Below are 22,851 nucleotides of genomic sequence, written 5' to 3'. Positions count from 1 at the left end.
GTATGTACAGTGTATCTGAAATTCTTAGATGCACTATTAAACTTTGCAGATCTATAATTGAAGGACAAATAGAAAAAGCCCGTTCCAACCGATTCCAAGTCATTTTAGGGAGAAAATGGGACAACCGATTCCAATCTGAATCAGCCCGTCCCAATCGATTCCAAGTCATTTTAGGGAGAAAATGGGATAATTGGCTCACAAATCGCCAGATCCAACTGAAAATAGTAAGAAGATGATAGAAATCGGCCGATTTGAATCGGAATGCAATTCCAGCACCAGAGATTAGGGTCGATCAATGTTGAGAATTGAGATGGATGTCAGCCAATTTAGCCGATTCACCGATCCAATTCCCGATTCTTGAAACCATGCTGCTCAACCCTGCCAGGTGAAGAGCCTCCTGTGCAGCTCCTAACAGATATCAGTTGACAACGCGACACGCGATTCATGCGGGGGCCACTGGGCTAGCGTGAATCATCATCAGTATATAAAAGGCAGATAGAAGTGGTTGGAAAATGGAAGTCGAAGTTTTGAAGAGGAGGCTGGAAGAACAGCTGATAGAGAGGGAGGAGACATGGCAGCGTCGGCAGCTTCAGAATCTTATCCAAGCGTTTCTAGACTCTCCGATTCCATGTGTTACACCCAATATTCTGCCTCTCTAAAATGTATGTACACCATTTTCTTTAATTTCAATTTTCCGTGATCCTTTTTTTGGTAAATTTTTTCTTGATCTTAGGTTTTATTCCATTGTGTCTGAAATTCTGTTCAGAACTGTGAACACTTAATTTCTTAAAATACTAGAGATTTTGTGGTTAGATTTCAGAACCTACCCACCTTTCCATCTGTTGAATCTGTTTATTGAGTTTTAACCTATGAGTTTGTTTCGCCTCTTTTGGTTTTTGTTTCTGTTTCTGGTTTCTATTTTCCCTTTTAGGTTCTGCCCCCCCCCTCTCTCTCTCTCTTAGTGGTACAAGGAAAATGACTAGGAATGCAAGTGATATACTATGTTTTGGAGTTTCTGTTTTCATGTTTATGTTCATTAGATTTTTAAATCGGCAATTGGCAGTGGACCACAACCATGCTTAATTTTTGTGATGAAGTTTTTTTAGTATCAAAGAAGAAAAGCTTTGGGAATTGTATCTAAACCAAGAGGGCGTGTAGGATTTGTGGCAATATATGGAAAGGAACTTTAATGGTTTTATTTTGGGGATAAAAACAGGGAAATTATAGTCAGTTTTTTCAGGACTGAACATTCTAAATTTAGTGTTTGTTGCGGCATTGGTAAGATTAGAGTTGGACATGTGAGGATTTTATTAGATATAAATATAAGGGGCCGCGTCTGAAGGTTTTCTGTTTCGATGAAGGAGAAAATCCTTTTGAGAGATGTATGCAACTGTATGTGTAGTAAAATTTTAACAGGATGTCATGTTTTAGGGTTAATGCAGTAGGTTTTTTAACTTCTGTATGCATGAAGCTTCAGGATTGGCGGTGATAAGTAGAGATTTAATGGATTGTTACAGAGAATTTAAGACCAAAAAAAAAAAACTGAAAACCAAGCCTTGTGGATAATGGACCCATTAGCAATTATTCTTGATCTCAAGCTATCAGAAGTCAGAACCTTTACATTTACATTGCTTTTAGAACCTGGAGAACCCTTTCTCATTTTATAACCAACTGTCAGGACAACTTTAGAACTGAAGAAAGAAAAAAGACCCCCTCCTAAACAATGCCTAATGACCAAAAGGTTAACTTTACCACACATAACGAGAATATAAGTTCAATTAAAACTTACAGAATTCCCTAAATACCTGAACCCTATGCTCTATTACTTTGGAAATGATCCCATTCTATGCTTGTGCATCAGTCCAATGCAGGAATTTTTTTCTTTTGTAGCAAATCTGAGTCTGTTAACTATTAGTTAAGCTTAATTTTCCTGAATCATGTAAAGCATGCAAGTCCTTTAACAATTTTTTAGCGTTATTGGAATGGAGAGCAAGGAATTTGCCATATTAGACTAGCACCTAATTTATTAACATTAATAGAAAACACTTGCCAATTGGGATAAGACTACCAATTTGTAATGCCCCAATGCCCCTTATTGTTATTGCCAAAAGAAGTTTAAAATATTATTTATAATTCAATAATTCAAAATGCCATTCCATTGAGAAAAAAAATTGAGATAGTAGTGCATCTTAAGTTTATTCCTCAACAAGAAAAAAAAAATTTATTGCATAAGTCGAAGGTAAAACACTAAATGATAATGGAAAAAGGTTTCCAACATTGATGGTGCTGGAATAGTTTCCGTCCTGGGACCTATCTTGCTACATGAGGTGGTGGCTTGGTTATTTTGACCATTGAACAGGTTAGAAGTCAATTAAATGTGCCTTCTTAGTAGTATGACTCACATGTATTCCTCTTTTGTAATGGTCCAAATTCTTCAGACAATTAAATTCAAGCAATTAGCAAAACATTATATTGGCATGTGGCAAAATTGAAGTGGACTGAATATTAACCGATGATTAGATGATGACATAGAAACGTATCCAATCAGTTCGAGCAATAATTGACCTGTTGAGAACAACTGCATAGCGCAGTTGGTAGAGTATGGAGTGTAAAAGCTCACCCTACTAGGAGCTCTTTGATGTAGATTGAAGCACAAAGAAGAAAATTGTAAAAAAAACAAAAAAATAAAATAAAATAAAATAAATAAAATCAAAACTTACTTTTCACTAGAATAGTAACACGTGTTATTGTTCACATGAACTTTGTTGTGGACTTGTGGCCCAGCTTGACAGCTGGCTTAGAGGAGGATTTTTGAGATTCTTTTCAGTCTTCTAATTAGTTTGTAATTTCAGATTTAGAAAGTAGGCTTGGTTTTATTATTTAGAAGTTTCTATTTCAGCCTTCGGTTTCCTTTTAGTTAGATTTAGTTTCTATTTTCGTTTGGTTTCTATTTTGTAATCCTCCCAATAGCCAAAAGGGAGTTACTATTTTGTAACCATGCTTTATTATGAATACATGTAATTGTCCAAGCAGAAAAGGACAAAGATTGAAGAGAAAAGAGTTATGGTTGAAGCTATGAGACGTGGCAACGTGAGAGGCCCTGAGTGAGAGGATGATGGGCTGAGAGAGCTGATCCTATCCCCCCTTCTTCTTCTTATCCTTTATGCTCTTCTCTCATATGTAAACAGAAAAAAAAGCAATAAAAGTTTCAGTTATTCAATTTGTTGTTCCTTATTGTGTTGATTTTGGCTGTAGTCACTTCCAAAAATATCTTGTTGATCATGGTATTATTCACCAGACTAGTTGTGTTGATACCTTAGCCCAAAATAGTGTGGCAGAAAGGAAGAATCATCACTTACTAGAGGTGGCCAGGGCATTGATGTTTGCTCGACATGTTCCCTCCCATTATTTGGGAGATGCTGTTCTCACTGTAGCCTATCTCATTAATTGGTTGCCTACTAGGGTTCTTGACTCCCGTAGTCCGCTTGAGGTTTTACTTGGGAATTCCTCCTTTGTTGTTTCACCGAAAGTGTTTGGCTGTGTGTGTTATGCTAGGGATACAAAGTCCCCTAGCAAACTTGAACCCCGTGGGTTACGGTATATTTTTTTGGGTTATTCTCCAACCTAGAAGGGTTATAAGTGTTACCATCCCCCTTCCCGTTGTTGTTTGGTCAATGTGGATGTTATTTTTATGAAGGCCTTTCTTATTATTCTTCACTACCTCTTCAGGGGGAGAGTTCTAGTGAAGATGTAGTTCCTTTGCCTGAGCCTACTCTTGAGATTTCTCCTCTGGCTGCTGTCCCTACTGCTGCCCCTACTTCTTTGGCTGCTGCTCCTTTAGCCAAAGAGAATCCTATATAGGGGGAGACTATAGACAATGGTGATGGTGAAGTTCCTAATCAAGGGGAGCTGACTCCAGTCCAAAGAACCATTAGTGAATTTCAGAAGAGGATTGGCGACTCCAACATTTTAACCTATCAAAGAGGATGTTCCAGAAAGGGCAGCTTCAATCCACTGTGGCACTAGTGCCCATCCAATTGCCGACTCTGTATCCAGACCCAATTTCTCCTAGTAAGATCTCTCCTTTCGACCTACCTATTGCTCATCGCAAAGGTACTAGGACTTGCACTCAACATCCCATTTCTCGTTTTGTTTTTTTATAGTTCTCTTTCTCCATCCTTTCGTGTATTTGTGTCCTCTCTTTCTTCTATTTCTATTCCTAAAACTTGTCAGGAAGCTTATACATATTAAAATTGGAAGGCAGCAATGTTGGAAGAAATGAGAGCATTGAAATAAAATAATACTTGGGATCTTGTAGCTTTTCCTCCAGGGAAAAAACCAGTGGGATGTAAATGGGTGTTTGTGGTCAAACAGAAGGTTGATGGGACTGTGGATTGATATAAGGCACGTTTGGTTACAAAAGGCTTTACTCAGACATATGGGGTTGACTATCGGGAGACCTTCACACCAGTGGCGAAACTTAACACTGTAAGAGTGCTATTGTCTTGTGTTGTTAATCTTGGATGAGATCTTCAATAGCTTGATGTGAAGAATGCCTTCCTCCATGGAGAGCTAGAAGAAGAGGTATATATGGACATCCCACTAGGCTTTTCTGATGACAAGACTAGGGGCAAGGTCTGTCGATTGAAGTGTGTTCTCTATGGGTTGAAGCAGTCACCTAGAGCTTGGTTCGGCAGGTTTCACAAGGCTATGGTTTCTGTGGGATACAAGCAAAGCAATGCTGATCATACCTTGTTCATCAAATGAGTTGTTGATAAGGTTACTCTTCTCATAGTCTATGTAGACGATATTGTGATAACCGGAAATGATGGTGAGAGATCAACAAATTGAAGCACTTTCTTGTCTGTGAGTTCGAAATAAAGGATCTGGGACCTCTAAAATATTTTCTGGGGATAGAAGTTGCTCGATCTTCAAAGGGCATCTTTCTTTCTCAAAGAAAATATATCCTAGATCTATTGTCTGGGACTGCGCTGTTAGGGTGTCATCCTGCAGACACTCCCATGGAAGCTACTATAAGACTCAAGAAGAAAGAAGGTGAACCAGTTGATGAAGGTCACTATCAGCGGGTGGTTGGTAAACTGATCTGCCTCTCTCATACACAGCCAGACATAGCTATTGCCGTAAGCTTGGTAAGTACTTCGCATCCTCCGTTATTTGAAGTCTGCTCTAGGAAAAGGAATACTTTTCTCCCCCAATGGTCACTGAATTCTGAAGGTTGAAGCTTATATTGATGCTGATTGGGCTGGCTCTACCGACAGAAAATCCATCTCTGGATATTGCTCTTTTGTGGGTGGAAATCTTGTCACATGGCGTAGCAAGAAGCAGAATGTTGTGGCAAGATCCAGTGCTGAAGCAGAGTTTCGTGCCATGGCACAAGGTATCTGTGAACTGTTATGGCTTAGAGGATTGTTGCAGGATGTTGGTGTTGTCCATCTTCCCATGATGCTATATTGTGATAATAAGGCTACCATTAGCATCGCTCATAATCCTGTCCAGCACGATCGTACTAAGCGTGTGGAGGTTGACAGACATTTTATCAAGGAGAAACTTGAAGTTAGACTCATCTGTGTTTCCTTTGTGCAGTCTGCTGATTAGTTAGCCGATGTGTTCACTAAGGGGTTAAGTGGCAAAGTGTTTCATCCAATTTTAGTCAAGTTGGGCATGCATGATATATATGCTCCAACTTGAGGGGGAGTGTTGGATTGTATGGGATAGAATACCGTAGGGGTATTCTGGACCTTTTTTCAGTGTTTTATTATATTTTCTATCATATACAGCCACTCTATATTAGAGTCGGCTATATTAGGGGCATTTCTGTCCATGTAATCTCTATTATTCATTAGAAATACAAAGGCTTGGGGTCAATATTTGATCATCCAAGCAGTATTCTCTAATTCAGATCTGCTAACACTTTGCATTATTTGGCATCAGAGCCAGGTGAGGCAGTAGACACGATCGACACTTGTCGCATTCTACTTCCAATTGGAGATTCATCTTGCAAGTCTGATTCGATTTCTCTACCAAACTCGAGGGTGAGTTTTTTTTCAAGATGGGGATGTAAGACTAGATTCGGGTACTTAGCCCTAAAATGAACCCACAACACAAAATAGAAGAAAAGGCTGAAACTAGAAAATAATCAAATCTGAGCAAACCAGCCGTAGGAATGCACTCCAAATCTGATCAAAGACTAGCCTTGGTGGTGTGAATGCCTGCTCCAAATCTGGTCCAACTCTGATGGTCAAAAGTGAGATCTGACATGGTCTTGAAAATAGAAGGTAAAGCTCAGAATTAGAAGGTGGTGCTGAAGAACAATCCAGCCAGCAGTAGAGGCTGAAACTGAGGTCGAGTGAAGGCCCAGGCAGCAGTAGAAAAACCTCCAAATCTCGGTCAATTATGACCAAGGGTTGCTGAGATATAGAACAGATTCAAAAATAGAAAGCTGTGTAGATCTTGCAAAACAGGGGGAGTTTTGGACTCCAAGTCAGGATCGAGTGTAACCCTGGGTTGTGAAATTCAGTCCTCCAAACCTTTGCTGAAACAGAGTACAGGTTGCAGAGTGTTGAATAATGTACACCTGAATACCGTGGGGGTATTCTGGTATTTTTATTGTTATTTCTGTGTTTTATGTATCCCCTAGTTAAGTCGGCTATGCTAGGGGTATTTTAGACTTTATGCTGTAACTCCTTTTATTATAAATACATAGGCTTGTGTGATCTCATTGATCATTCAAGCATTCTCCTAATTTCTATTTTGTCAATATGGTATCAGAGCCAATTTCTCTGATCTAGGTTTTCAAAACCCCATCCCTGCCATTGTTCTTCTCTTCCACCCTCTTCCTCTCGATCTTCTCTTTCTCTTGTTTTTTTTTGTTCTCTTCACTCACTAGGGCAGATCTAATGAGGTGATCATACGATCTAGATGCTGCCCTCAATCCAACCTCTTCAACAGATGGTTTAATCACATATCAAGCTCGATAGCTGTTGCCCTTGGCTCTGTGATTTTTTTTGGAGTTCTCCCCTTCTTGAAGATCAGTTTCTCTTTTGCCTTGGAAGCTGTTTTTCCTTATTGGAGATCCATCATAACAGTATTGGATAGCAACTATCACAGGAATTTCAACCTATTTGAAGCCTATACCCATTATCGATCTAACTTTAGGGTTTTGAAAAAACCTTGACTCTTATCGATTTTGGGTTTTCTGTTCTTTTCTTGGGCTGATCTTTGGAGATCTCATTCACACTGCTTCAAGGAGCATTTGACATCACTATCACCCCCTTTCAAGCCTTTTGAAGACACCACCCTAATCGATCTCCTCTTTCAGGGTTTTTTTTTTTTCAAAACCCTGATCCTTATCGATTTTTAGGGGTTAAGGCTGCTTGTTGATGCTCTTACTTTCAAGGGTTTTTTGCTGGCAAGAGGATCACTCGACCTCATATTCAGCTTCTTCTCTTGATTTTTTTTGCAAAGCTTTTGCTTTTATCATGCCATACTCTGATATTACCACGGCTACTTCTGGAGGTGATTGTCAGTCCAGGACTGAGTTCCTCCCTTATGTTGCTGCCATTAAACTTGATGGTATCAATTATCTAATGTAGGCCAGATCTCTCTCTTTGACTATGGCTGGACGAGGACTTACTGGCCATCTTATTGACACCACTCCACAGCCTACTGAAGAGGGCCCCCTTCTAGCTCGATGGAATGCTGATGATGCTATGGTTATGTCCTTTGTTCTGAACTCCATGCAACCAGAACTGTCTGCATAATACCTTCTCCTTGACACAGCTACATAGATATGGACTGCTACCAAGGAAACATATGGACAGTTGGGGAATGATGCACAGGTTTATGAGATTCAAAAGACACTCCATACCACTACTCAGAAGGAGTTGTCTGTCGCCAAATATTATGCTGCCCTCAAGAGCTTATGGCAACAATTGGATCACTACTCTCGTTTTCAGCCCTCTACAGCCGCCAACATTGCTGCCTATCGAAAGTATGTGAACCAGATTCGAGTTTATGATTTTTTGGCTGGCCTTAATGCTGAATATGATCCAATTCGTGTGCAAGTTCTTGGTAGGGTCCCCTTTCCGACATTAGAGCAGGCCTTTTCTTATGTTCATACTGAAGAGACACGTTGGGCTGCTATGATGTTGACTCCTACTATTGAGAGATCAGGCCTATAGGCTGTTGGTTCCTCCTCTACTCCTCCTTCTGAGAGTAGTGCTTCTATTGCTGCTCCTGCAAAAGGGCCTATAAAGTGTGACCATTGCAACAAATCCTATCACACTAAGGCTCAGTTCTGGAAATTACATGGGAAGCTCACAGATTTTGAGGCCAAATGTGGTTGTGGTAAAACTAAAAACAGGGTCAATCACATTGAAAGTGTAACTACAGCCCCCACTGCCGACAATGGCCTCTCCCCGGAAGAACTACTGGCTTTCAGGTGTATGCTACAGACTTCCGCTGCCTCTACTACATTTGCTGCCAGTTACTCCACTCCATCAGGTTCCCACTTTGCCTGTTCAGGTATTTCCTTTGCTGGTCATTGTGCATTGGTTGTCTCCACTCCATGGGTTATTGACTCCAGTGCCACTGACCACATGACAGGTTCTTCTAGTCTTTTTTATACATATTCACCTACTTCTGGCAAGGATAAAGTAAAAATAGCTGATAGATCCCTCTCCTCTATTTCTGGGAAAGGATGCATTAGCTGTTCCCCTTCGCTTACCTTGTCTTCTGTGTTGCGTATTCCCAATTTCACTACTAACCTTCTCTCTATTAGTAGTATTACCAAAAATCTGAATTGTAAAGTGACATTTTTCCTACTCACTGTGTCTTTCAGGAACTGGACTCGGGGAAGACGATTGGATCGGGTAAAGTGCATGGTGGATTGTACCTGCTTGATGGTGAACCTCTTGCTACACAAGCATTACCTTCTCAGCTCTGTCAACCTGCATCTTTCTCCTCTGAATTACACCAATGACATTCTAGACTAGGACACTCCCCCTTAGGAACATTATCACATTTATTTCCAACATTAGTTAAAAGTTGTAATAAGGAAGAATTTTTTTGTGAGCCTTGTGTCTTGGCCAAACAGATACGTTCAAACTATCCAAACTATCCTATTTCTAATAAAAGATCTTCTTCCTTGTTTCATTTGATTCATACTGATGTGTGGGGTCCTGGTAGAAAAGCTTCTATTTCTGGTCATCGGTGGTATGTCACTTTCATAGACTGTTATACCCGATTCACTTGGGTCTACCTCATGCACACAAAAAATGAAATTTTTTCATGTTTTTAGCTTTTTCACAAGATGGTTTAGACCCAATTTAATGCCACTCGCAAAGTCTTGAGCAGTGACAATGGGACAGAGTATATGGAAGGTTAGTTCCAAAAATACCTTGCTGCCCATGGGATTTTACATCAGACCAGCTGTGTTGATACTCCAGCCCAGAATGGTGTGGCTGAGAGGAAGAATCGCCATCTCTTGGAGGTGGCAAGAGCACTAATGTTTGCTCGACATGTCCCATCCTTCTATTGGGGAGATATTGTCCTCACTGCGGCCTATTTAATTAATAGGCAGCCTAGTCGGGTTCTTGGTTCCAAGTCCCCTGCCGAGTTTTTACTTGGCTCTTCTTCTTTTGTTGTTGCCCCTAGGGTGTTTGGCTGTGTTTGTTATGCCAGAGATACTAGGTCCCCTGGTAAACTTGAGCCCCGTAGTCTCCACTGCATTTTCTTAGGGTACTCTGCCACCAAAAAGAGGTACAAGTGCTATTATCCTCCTGCCAGACGTATTATGGTAAGTATTGATGTTTTCTTTCATGAGAGTGTCTCATATTATGTGTTTCCACCTTTTCAGGGGGAGAGTGTTAGTGAAGATGTGCTGACCATAGAACCTCCCTTGCAGTATATTCACAATGAGTCTGTTCCTGTTCCTCCTACTCCTAATTCTCCCTTAGGGGAAGAGATTCCTATACAGGGGGAGACCATCACAGACACTGTTGTTGACATTCCTATTCAGGGGGTGAACACTCCAGTCTAGAAAACTCCAGTCCAGAAGACCATTAGTGAATTTCAGAGGAGGATTAATGAATCTAATGTGTAGACCTATATGAGAAAATATAAGCAGCTTCAATCCACTGTAGCACCAGTACCCATCCGGTTGCCGAACTTGTCTCCAGAACTTGCTTCTCCACCTGGTAATACTTCTTTTTTTGATCTACCTATTGCTTTACGCAAAGGTGTCAGGGCTTGCACTCAGCACCCTATATCCTATGTTGTTTCTTATGACTCCCTTTCTCCATCCTTTCGTGCTTTTGTTTCTTCTCTTTCTTCTGTTCGTATTCCTAACCGGCAGGAAGCTCTATCAGATGGAAAGTGGAAGACAGCAATGATGGAAGAAATGGCAGCCCTGAAAAAAAAAAATAACACATGGGATCTTGTGGTTCTTTCACCTAGGAAGAGAATTGTTGGATGCAAGTTGGTATTTGTAGTGAAACAGAAGGTGGATGGCACTGTGGATAGGTATAAGGCACGACTCGTGGCAAAGGGGTTCACCCAGAAATACGACATTGATTTCCAAGAGACCTTTGCCCCTGTTGCAAAGCTGAATACTGTTCGAGTTTTGTTATCTTGTGCAGCCAACCTTGGATGGGAATTGTAACAGTTGGATGTAAAGAATGCTTTCCTAAATGGAGAACTGGATGTGGAGGTGTATATGGACATTCCACTAGGGTTCTCTTGTGACAAAAACCAAGGTAAAGTGTGTAAACTGAAGCGTGTATTTTATGAGCTGAAGCAATCACCTTGAGCATGGTTTGGCCGGTTTAACAAAGCCATGATTTCTGTGGGCTATAAGCAGAGTAATGCTGATCACACTCTCTTTACAAAGAGGGTTGTTGGAAAACTCACTATTCTTATAGTCTATGTTGATGACATAGTGGTTACTGGCAATGATGGTGATGAGATTAGTCGGTTGAAGACTTTTCTTGGGCAAGAGTTTGAGATTAAAGATCTAGGAAAACTACGGTACTTTCTTGGGATTGAGGTTGCCAGATCTTTTAAAGGCATTTTTCTCTCCCAAAGGAAGTATGTCGTAGATTTGTTGGCTGAAACTGGTTTGTTAGGGTGTCATCCTTCAGATACTCCTATGGATGCGAATGTTCGCCTCAAGGAAAAAGAGGGTGAACATGTTGATAAAGGCCGGTATCAAAGATTAGTGGGGAAATTGATTTATCTCTCACACACAAGTCCTGACATTGTTGTTGCTGTGAGTACTGTGAGTCAATTTATGCATGATCCCTACTCTTCTCATATGGAGGCTATTCTTCGTATCCTTCACTACTTGAAGTCTGCTCCTGGAAAGGGCATTCTCTTGTCTTCTCATGGTCACCTACGGATAGAGGCATATACTGATGCTGATTGGGCTGGTTCTCCAGATCGCAAGTTTATCTCTGGGTATTGTTCTTTTGTAGGTGGCAATCTTGTCACTTGGCGTAGCAAGAAGCAAAATGTGGTGGCTCGTTCTAGTGCTGAAGCAGAATTTTGTGCTATAGCGCTCAGCATTTGTGAGCTGCTTTGCCTTACAGGCTTGCTACAAGATCTTGGTGTTCTTATTCGTCTTCCTATGATGTTGTACTGTGACAACAAGGCTGCAATCAGCATTACACATAACCCGGTACAACATGATCGCACCAAGCATGTTGAGGTGGATAAGCATTTCATCAAGAAGAAATTGGAAGAAGGGCTGATTTGTGTTCCCTTTGTGAAGTCTGCTGATATTTTCACCAAGGGATTGTCTGGAAAGCTATTTCATCCTAATTTAGTCAAGTTGGGCATGATTGACATATTTGCTCCAACTTGAGGGGGAGTGTTGAATAATGTACACCAGAATACCGTGGGGGTATTCTGGTCTTTTTACTGTTATTTTTGTGTTTTATGTATCCCTAGTTAAGTCGGCTATGCTAGGGGTATTTTAGACTTTATGCTGTAACTCCTTTTATTATAAATACATAGGCTTGTGTGATCTCATTGATCATTCAAGCATTCTCCTAATTTCTGTTTTGTCAACAGAGAAATCAAGGCTCGAAATTTGCAGGAGAAACTGCGCTGAAATTGCAGATCCATAGGTGTTCTAGAGCCTCCTTTGGTTGTATAACAGCAGCAACTAATAAGAACTTGACAGAGGCTTGATTCAGGTCTTCAAAGTATACTCTCAGAGTGATTAATTGCAGTCACGGAAAACAGCACAGCAGTGTTGATCGAGTAGGGAAAGGAGGAGGGGAAAGATAGAAGAAGGGGGTAGGGGAATGGGCTTTCTTAGCCCTGGGTCTCTCACCCACAGCTATTCCAGCTGTTGAAACAAGGATTTACTCCCATAACTAAGTGCAAGGATGCCTCAAAACTTCATTCAATAATTCATTCTCTAAATTGTGGGGAGCCTCTATGGGCTATTACTTATAAATAGACTCAAGCGGATGAATCAAAAATAGAAGGAAATAAATTAGCAGTCTCTTATATGGATGAGACGTTCTTTACAAGTATTAAACTGAATTAGAAACTAACTGAAATAGAAAGCCTACTTGACTAAGTTACTAAACAGAAAATAGAAACAAACTAACTATTAAAATAGAAACTAAACTAACTCCTAAACTCCACGTATAGACAAAATTGATCTTTCTAAAAAAGTCTTCACACGATCTGGTCTTGGGCCCCACAGGATCTTCTAGTAGCATTCACACCAAGGCAATATGAGGCTGCGACACTGTTCACGTTAACAGTAACATGAACAGTGTTTTGGCCTCTTTTTCTTCATGTTTTGTCCTACGTCATTCTTGGGTTTGAGCCTCCTAATTCTCATCTTCCCTCCCTTCTAGAACGGGATGGGGTAGGTACCTACCAAAAAGAGTCGGGTCAAGGGTTGGGAAAGAGAAAAGGGTGATGATGGAGATTGAGATGTAGGGGAGGTGGAAGCCGGTGTGGCAGGGGTTTGAGCTGCAGTGCATATGGGTGGTGCGGTTGGGTGGTTTAATATGGGTTGTAGGTGCAGTAGACCTGGGAGGAGTACATGGATGGGAGGGGAGTAGGGGTGGTGAGGAGGGGGACACATGGGAAGGGACAGATGCTCATGGAGTAGAAGACGAGATAGGAAGGGTGGATGAGGGGCCTAGAATGGAAGGGATGGAGAATGGGTAAGAAGACTCATCTAACCAAATATGGCGGGTAATGTGGATATGCTTTGTTGCAATATCCATGCAACGGTATCCAACATGGGAGGGGCTATATCCTAAGAAGACACATGGAGTGGATCTGAAATCCATTTTGTGGGAGTGGTATGGCCTGAGAAAAGGAAAACAAAGGCACCCAAATTTTTTTAGAAAGTTGTAATCAGGAGGATGATTATGGACAAGATGGAAAGGAGATTGTCCACTTGAGACCATGAGGGCATTCAATCAATTGATAAGATAAACTGCGGTCTAAAATGCGAAGTGCCAATATTGTTGTGGGACGGAGCTGTGGGCCAAGATAGAGGCCAGTTTCAACAATATGGCGGTTACGCTGCTCAATACAGCCTTGTTCATTTATGTGCGGACACGAGAGGCGTGGGAGATGCCAATTTGAGAGAAGAATGAATTGAGGGTGCGATATTCACTGTCCCAATTGGTTTGTACAGATTTTATTTTCCTTGAAAACTGATGCTCAACCAAAGCTTGAAATTTCTGAAAGGGCTGTTGATGCATTGTTGTTCATGCCACAACGATCTATATGGAATTGAAGTGAAGAAGTTCTGAGTTCATGCCTCAACGATCTATATGGAAGGACAGTCTTGTTGATGCATTCTTGTTGAGAATGCAGAAGAAAAGAGATCTTCTTTTGAACAGGAAAATTGGATTACGTAATTTATTCACCCACATCAGAAGATTCGGATGCTCAGGGGGTCATCTTTAAGAACTGGGTGTTCAACCCCTTCGATGAAGGAATCTCTCCAATCTACTCTGAAAACGTCTGGGGAGCACCTCCACTACCAAGGTCCCCTTCTCTTCACCCCTTTCTTTCCCCATTGACCCCTATTCTCTCTCCCTCCTATTTCTTCTCCTTGTCCTCCTCTATCTCCCCAACATTTCTTCTTTATTTTCTGCTACAGGATGCTGGAGACATATAACCAGTAAGGTTTTCAGTCACTGGTCAACCAGATGATGCATTCAAGACTGCCCGATTGGGCTTAGGGACACCAGATTTTGGGCCATGGATAGGTTATATGGCCTTTGGCTATTTGTTTTAAGGAACCTTATAAATAAGCCCATATATGGGGGTTTAAGTCTGCATAGTAGTAAGAATCTTAGTTTGCTAAGTTAAAAGACTTTGAGCTAGATTAGGTTACTTATTAGTTAAATAGAGTTTTGTTTTGAGTTTATTAAGTCAAGTCATTGTGTTTCCATTTTTAGTCTAATCAGGAATTTCAAAAGGTTATATATATTTACAGCTCCCACTTATTACTACTTCAAATCTGCGATACCTTTGTTCAAGGTTAATTTTCTGCATACTTCTTTAATATCTCTGTAGTTACTGCTCTGTTTTACTTCAAATATCACATACTAGTTGTTGATTTCATTGTCTCTGATATTCTGAATCTGTTTTCTAAGGAATTCTGATATATATTGCTATTCTAATTCTGCTATTAAGTTTCCTAGTAGCACTAGGAGTTCTCTGCAGATCTCTATTCTGTTATCAGAATTGTGTCAAATTCTGCAGACCTATTCTTCTATTAGAATAGACCATTTGAGTCAAGTTCTAGTCTATTCTGATCTGTCTGATGTGTGTTACAAATTTTCTCCTGTTTCTGGCCTATATTTCTCTGTTTCTATGATCCTGTTAGTGGTAGTACTCTTACAGGATTTTTTGGTTCAGGAATAGCCTGCTTTATTTGGTATTAAAGCCAAATCCCAGTTCCTTTATTCATTATAGATAAGCACTAGATCTGGCATATGTTCAACTTGGTGAAAGAGTGAAGAACTACTTGGCAGAACACACGAAACGGCTTCAAGAGGGGTCGAAGAAGAATTTAAGAAAAATATGCTAAAAGGAAACTGGAAATCAAAGCAGACCTTATTGCATATGATAATGATTCTTAGCCAATCCCAAAGAAGCAGCAATATGATCGAATGGTTGAAGGTCAAGTTGAAGAAGTAAACAACGTTCCAATAAAGATTGATGAGATTTAAGAAAAGATTCCAATTGAAGACACTCGATCTGACATTGCCTAGATTGTAGTCAATGAATTTATTCTTTCTTTGCAAATGGTGGAGTTGAGATAATTTACTATTGCTGATTTTTATGAGAAGTATTGGATCTCCATCAGCTCATCAAGTCAATGTAAGTGTACGATGGTGCTGATCGAGTGGTTGTGGGGCTACAACACTTTAAAACTCGACGAGTTTTTCTCAACAATGGGGGAATTGATGCAGTCAACTGAGTCAAGAATACCCAATTGGGCTTAGTAAGACCAAATTTTGAACCATGGATAGTTTCCATGGGCCTTGGGGCACTTGTTATGGGTTGATTGTTGCGACGGGCATAGTATATAAGCTGAAATATAGGAGTTTAAGTCTGCATACGTGAATTGTAGTAGTATGAGTCTTAGTTTGCTAATTTGAAAGATTCGAGTTAGATTAGGTTTACTTGTTAGTTAAATACGGTTATTTTTTTTAGTCTATTTAGGATCTCTTTGGTATCATTTATATTTTTGTTTTAACACATTTTCAGTTTTGTCGGTGTTGGGTATCATTTATGGTCCCTTTTTTTTATTTAAATAAAAATAGAATAACACAAAAACCATAAATAGGTTAGGACCCATTTATGTATTATGGCCAAAAATCGCTTTTTGTCATTTATGCGGTCAACTTGAATAAACACATGCTCATAAGTCATAAGTCCCAAAATCGAGGGTAGAAGCAAGGTTTAAAGTATCGGTATCGGGTATCGTATCGGTCGGGCGATTTTAATAGATGTATTGTATCGGAGATACGTATCGATCAGTGCAGAAACACATGAAAATGATCAAAATACATATGGAAATACACTTTTGGACACAAAAAACAATATAAACAATCAATATATGTCATATATCATGCATATACACTAAGAATTGTGAATAATGTATAACCAGACAAGTGTGACACTTTGAAATTGTTATAAAAGATGAGATTTCTTACATGCAGAGTCACTCTATTGCCATGAAGAATGTCGGGGTGGATCAAACTCATGTCTGTAAGGGTCTTCAAGAATAAGAGCAAGTAGGATGATGATGTGTACAAACCGAACATAAGCACTTAAGGAAGCCATTTTCGGTTTTGGGTGAAAAACGGTGGATTTGAATTCAAATCTTTGCAAATGTATACAAAACATGCATCTAATTTTGAACCTATTCTCCTTGAATCATAGCAAAAAATAAAAAACAGAACTATAATGCAAGAATTTGAAGCAAAATATCAAATTTTTTGAAAAAAACCTACCTTTCTCCCTTCACGTGTTGAGTATGTCTTGTATTCCAAGGATTCGAGTGTGATGTGGATCTGACCCGACCCGACATATTTTGTGGCGCGACTTGAAGGGAGAAAAAGTTGAGATTTAGTTTGTGATGTGGAGGGTTGGGCCTATCTTTGGGGGTTTGGGGGCGTAGTCCCCGAGAAAAATTTTGGGGGTTTTGGTTCGTGTTTGGTGTAAAATGTGAAAGAAGGCATGTGTATCAATACGTATCGATATGTATCGATCGATACATATTGATACGTACCGATACATTTAAAAACCCATAAAAAAGATAAAATAGTACGTATCGAGTGTATTGATACGTATCGACTGTATCATATGGACATGTGTTGGTCGATACATATCGATACATTCAATACATTTTTTTTTTAATTTTAAAAAAAGAGACGTATCGGTCAGTATCGTATCGACACCGACCGATACTGATACGTATTGGCCGATACGATACGATACGATACGATACAGACCGATACTTTAAACCATGGGTAGAACCATCATATGATTTTGTTATAAGAAAAACAAGCCTAAGAAGAAGCTATGCACGAACCCCACTCTTCCTATAACCCACCCCCTCTGCAAGAAACATCCATCTTCCCTCCCTGCGTGATCCCATTGCCCCTGCAAATCTGTCACCACTGTGAGTTCCCACCCCTGCGCACAACCTGTGCCTTCCCTACGAGACCTCACCCTTCCATCACCCCATTGCCCTACCCCTACATTGCCCCTCCGGCAACCCACCTGAAACCCATACCTTTCCATGTCCCCCATCCAAACCCCCTGCATCAACCCCAGCCCCTTTGCACATCATCTCTGACCTAGAACCCCAGCCGCAACTCCAGTACCCTCCATTGCCCTTCTCCGCAACTCCAGCATCCTCCACTGCCCTCTCTTCTCAAATTCACCCCACCAGCCCCCCCTGCATGCCAACCCCCGCCCCTGCTCAAGTCATTGCTGCGCACCCAACAACTCCATCACAGCACACCCACCACCGCCCCCTTTCTGCCACCACCATCAGCACATCGGCCCATAGTTATCAAGGCGGGAAGGCGACCATGGCGTTTTAGAGGGGCAAAATTCAAGGCGACACCGCCATGGTGCCCAAGGAGCCTGGACGCCATGGCGACATGGCGACGCCTTGATAACTAGGCACCGCCCCAGTCCACTATCTCCGCCCACCTTCACTGTTGCTGTCCATCTCATAGCCCAGTTGCGGGTCCTTCTAGGATCTGCCTCTAGCAAACTATATAAAAAAAATCAGAAGTTGCAGGGTAGCTGCAGTCGCAGCCAGTCCGCGAAGCAGACAGGCAGCAACCATGGCCAGCCTGCCGGAAGCTGGCTCATAAACCGGTTGCAGGTATGAAAGACCTGTTATTGTTGCGATAATGGACAGAGAAAAGGGTAGATAGTGGAGCTTCGGGGGATGATTTCTTTCGGTAAAGGAAAGAAATGGAGGGATGCGCGCTGCACATGACCAGGTAGCGCTCTCTTTCCCAAAAATTAAGTACAGATAGATAGCTACCAAACAGTTTCTCATTCTATATTATACTGTCTAGTAGTTACCAAACGGTTTTCATTTTTTGATAAAAAAATGATTTTCATTAATGATTTATTTTTAAATAGGTCATAAACAAAAGGATAAATGATACCAAAGATAGCCTAAGTTAAGTCAGTGTGTTAGAGTGATTAGGAGTTGTTTTAGGAGTCTAATTAGGAATTTCAAAAGGTTATATATATATAGTTATATACCTCTACCCGTCAGTTAGACTTGATTTGATTATAGAAATTGAAGTTTTTGAGGAGTTGAGTTCTGCAAACTTGGGCAAAGGCTCTTGTTCTTCTAGTTCTGAATTCTGCTGCAAACCAGGTGCTATCTCTTGTCTTCTACTTTTCTCTTCTGCTTCTTTTCATTGCTTCTTCTAATCTGCAATACCCCTGTTCTATGTAAGTTCAGATTGCATTCTTCTTCAATATTTCTCTAGGTACTGGTTTTTGTACTTAAAATTTCAAATACTAGTTGCTGATTTCATTGTTTCTGTAATTCTGAATCTGTTTCCTAAATAATTCTGATCGATATTGCTGTTCTAATTCTATTATTAGTTTTCTTAGTAGCACTAGGATTTCTTTGCAGATCCCTATTCTGTTATCAGAATTCTGTCAAATTTTGCCTGCCAATTCTTCTATTAGAATAGACCACTCGACTTGAGTTCTAGCCTATTCTAACAGACAGTGAGTTACAAACTTTCTCCGATTTCTGGCCTATATTTTTCTGTTTTCACGATCCTGTCTTTTACTAGTCTCTTGCTGAGTTTTCTGGTTCGGGATTAGCCTGCATTACCAGTAAACCTCTTTCGATCTGTGCCTGTGTTGCAGCCAATCAAATCTGTGATTCCTAATGTGGGATTAGGACTGGGTGGCTGCCTCAGCTCCTTAACGCCGCATTATTTAAGAATCATCTGCAGCTATCATGGTGATTGAAGTTTTAAGTGGGTTTTGATGCAGTGGGTTAGGTTTTGTACTCTTGATATAGTTAGAGTTTTGAATTAACAAGTTGAATTTTTTAGGCTGGATTGTTATTTGTTGAATTTATCTCTTTCAAGTGTATTTTTATAATAATTGTTAGTTTCCTGGGGAACTTTAGAAATAGAGCTCCTGTTTCTCGTGGGCAGGAGTTATTTTTCTTGATACAAGGAGTGATTTCTTCTGCTTTGGCATACTAATCAAAATATTTGATAATCGGTCAAGTAGATAAAGTTTTCCTTGCTGTCTGTCCTCCACCAGATTAGAGATCTTATGCTGATTGAAAAATCAACCCATGTCCTCCGAAATAACTAGAATGTACTCCCCAATCACAATGATATCATAGAGATTCTTTTTCAGCACAAACAGATATTGATAATAGGTAACCAGTTAGGTATCATCATGTGAATTCTTGGTGCCACTTAGGGATTGGGACTGGCCATAAGTGTTGTAAAAAAAGAACTGCAATATTCATTTTGAGTCTGCCTTTCTAGGTCACCAAAAGGTGAGATTTCTATTCATGCATTGAAAGCCAGATTTTGAACTCTAGGTTGAATATGGATAATTGGCAATGGGTGCTCTTTTTAGTTGCACGAGTTGACTGAGATAGATTTGAATTAGAAAGAAGTTATGGCTTTTACTGTGTAGTTGCCTACATTTGTTTGATAATTTTTCTGCCACAGAAATTTCCTTCAGAAATGGAGGGCCACTGCTACACTCTGGTTCTAGAGCTCAGTTTTGTACATTTGGATATTCTTGTATTTTTTTGCCCTATTTTCTTTACTTTTTTTACCAATTTAAATTCTGATGCAAACCAATTGGGTTGTAGGGGGTTCTTCCTGCTAAGTTTATCATGAGTGCAGCTCAGGTTCTCATACGAGAACCATTCTTGTACGGCCTGAGCCGCACAGATGGAATCCAATATAGGTTGGTCTCACACATGGATTCCATCTGTGTCTCTCAGACCCGTACGAGAACCTGAGCCAGCCTCGTTTATCACAGGCAATGCATTCTTACGTTTGAATAATATTGATATTCTCCTCCTGCTTTTACTTTCCTTTTTCTGGCCAATATCAAATTAAAAAGCAAAATTTGCAGGCCTGGAAGAATTTGGAGAAGACAAGAGCAAATGTCAAGAACATTTTGATGTTTACAAGGAATGCAAGAAGAAAGAGGTAACGTCTTCATTCTAGTCATCAATCTCTTCCTCTCCTCTTTTCCCTCATCCTTGTCTGTTTCTGCTAGTTTTGTTCTAAGCTGTGTTCTCTTTGTTCATTGTTTCAATCTAATGCTCCTCTTTTATCGCATTGATATTATTTAAACATCTGCTGTGTGTATAAATTGCTCTTGGGAAATACAAGAAACAGATTATGGAAGCTCTATCAGAATGAATAGATGTAAAAATGCTATATATCTGCAATTTCCATGTACCAGCCATTCTTATGAGTGGCACATTTTCATTAACTTTTAAAGACGAGCACCCATCAAGTTGTGCCAAGTAGATCAACTAGGTATAAATTGAATCATTGGGTAAACCAACATTTCTCTTTTTATCCGGCAGCACAAGAATCAGGAATTAGGCTGAAGTGCTGGAGTGTACACAAAAACAACACAGTTATTGGAATAACAAGTACCTGTTAGTCGCTTTCCAAAAGCAAAATTCCATGTTTTAATATTTTATATCACATAATCAAGTGGACTTGTTGTGAAGCCCCTTGAAACATGATTCATCACCATAAGGAAAAAAAATCGAGTTATTGGCGCTGCCTTCCTCTGGATGGGTGCCAAGTTCAAAGAGCAAGGCAGGGAGGATGGATGGCTAGTCCTGAGTCCAATCCATGGTCTGGTTTAAAGGTTGGATGCTCTGCCGGTGTATGTCCGACTTGGAATATCAGAATGGCTCCTCTTGGGGTAAATTATTTGATATCTGACAAATTTACTTCCATAAAGCTCTTAGACACTGCTGAGGATAAAAAAATTATATGTATATATGATGATGTATATGAGATATTTTTTTGTTTGTTTTGTTACTAAAATATCTGATTTCGTTTTTATGTTGTGAAATGGTGGAAAACATATCAGATTTTTTTATTTTTTTTTGTTGAGAAAGGGGGGGGGGGGGTTGTAAGAATATTGATACGATTGAAACCCTATTGACACCCTTCTTTAATTTCCTCTTCAATTTTATGACAGAGGGAAGCACGTCTGGAGCGTAACAAGAAAAGATCTTTCTTCTCATGAAACTTCATGGGAGTATCGGAGAACCAAGTAACATAAGAGAGGATAAGGATATCTTCAGATCCTCACATCCCCGTGAATACAGAAAATATGTTAAAGTTACACTGCGAACTATATTGTCTGTTGATCATGTAGCATGAGGACCCAAAGATCCAAATCATAGATCAGTTTTGGGTTCAACCACAAAGAAGCAAATATATGTGGTTGTTGTATTCAGATGACTTGACCGTGTAGTTGTAATACTTAAAGACTTCGGTATCAACTGATATGGTTTCAGGATTTATGATGTTTAAAGGTAGGATATGACTTGGCTTAGTCCAAGTTAAAACATCTAAACAGAAAACACTTCTATCTATCAAGTCAACAATCAATTGCTCTTTCCTTAACTCTTTTTTTTTCTGAACTGTAATTCTTTACATACAGTTCAGAAATTTTTTTGTTGTCACTGTTTATTTCTTTCTTCTTGTGTCTTTTCAATTATATCAAACTGGTATCATCTTTTTATGTTTCTTTTATGTGAGACTGTGTAAGAAATCTGATTGTAATTTTCTGCCTAGACCTCTTGAGGCAACTGCAAACCATTGGGTTTATTGAAGCCTCTGGCTTTATGGTATTGGGCTGCGGATTATGGGTATTCGGACATGCTGCCCGCCATGTTAACGAGGTTGAATACGGCGACAGATTCATTGCAGTATTCATTGATGACCACTCAATAGGTAGATCTTGTGCTTTATTTCCTATGCCCCTCCACATGTTTCCATTTGATCTCTTTTTTGGTCATCTCTTTCAGATTTCAATGAACTGCTACTTCCCTTAGATAAATCTCGAGTTTGCCTTCTTAATATGACTGGTGCTGCAGCCTAGTCATTAAGGACTCTTATGAAGGACTTTGGTTTAGAGGAAGTAACTTCAAAGAGGTATAGTAGCTACAGTTAGGGATGTAAATGGATAACCAAAAATCCGAATCCAATCTGCATTCGTATCCGTTTAGGGATATCCGTATTCGTTTATTTTCCGGATTGGATCTATGAGCATATTGGACAAGGGATTTGGGTTTGGCTTTTGGGGATTAAACTGAAACCATTCGTGTATTATTTTCTTTCTCTTAGTGAAGAACAATCTCTTCGTGGATGTAGGCAGGTTTTTACTGAACCACGTAAATCCGTGAAATTTTTCTTATTTAAAATAAACAAAAACACTCCCAAAATAATAAGACTCAATAGTCTATTATGGATTATGGCCAAAAATGTTTTTCTTTCATTTTTTCGGTAGTTTAATGAACTCGTACTCTTATGCCCTTAAAGTCGAGGGTAAAAATGTCATTTACCTTTATTATTAGAAAGTCATGCTCCCACCCCGTCTTTTCTTCTTCTTCTACATGCAAATCCTGCGACCTCCTTCTCTCACCTTCGTGCATACCCTCTTAGTTATTGTTTTCATTTAGGGAATCAAACCAACATCCTTGTTGAATGTTAAGGACCCTAGAGTGAGACAATGTATAGACAAATGTATTGCAAATGCTTCTAAGAGTTT

General features: G+C 39.9%; 1 protein-coding gene across 1 annotated transcript; it reads left to right on the top strand.

Annotated features, from left to right (window-relative positions):
* The first annotated feature begins 511 nt into the window (after positions 1-511).
* LOC122656867 (cytochrome c oxidase-assembly factor COX23, mitochondrial) lies at positions 512-21,599 on the top strand. The gene is made up of 3 exons (XM_043851557.1): positions 512-662; positions 20,179-20,255; positions 21,274-21,599. Exons 1-3 carry the CDS (start codon positions 572-574, stop codon positions 21,319-21,321), a joined length of 216 nt encoding a protein of 71 aa, XP_043707492.1. The 5' UTR covers positions 512-571; the 3' UTR covers positions 21,322-21,599.
* The last annotated feature ends 1,252 nt before the right edge of the window (positions 21,600-22,851 follow it).

This window comes from Telopea speciosissima, chromosome 1, assembly GCF_018873765.1.
Source record: "Telopea speciosissima isolate NSW1024214 ecotype Mountain lineage chromosome 1, Tspe_v1, whole genome shotgun sequence".
In the NCBI taxonomy this organism is placed as follows: Eukaryota; Viridiplantae; Streptophyta; class Magnoliopsida; order Proteales; family Proteaceae; genus Telopea; species Telopea speciosissima.
This window is presented reverse-complemented; position numbering and strand designations above follow the sequence as displayed.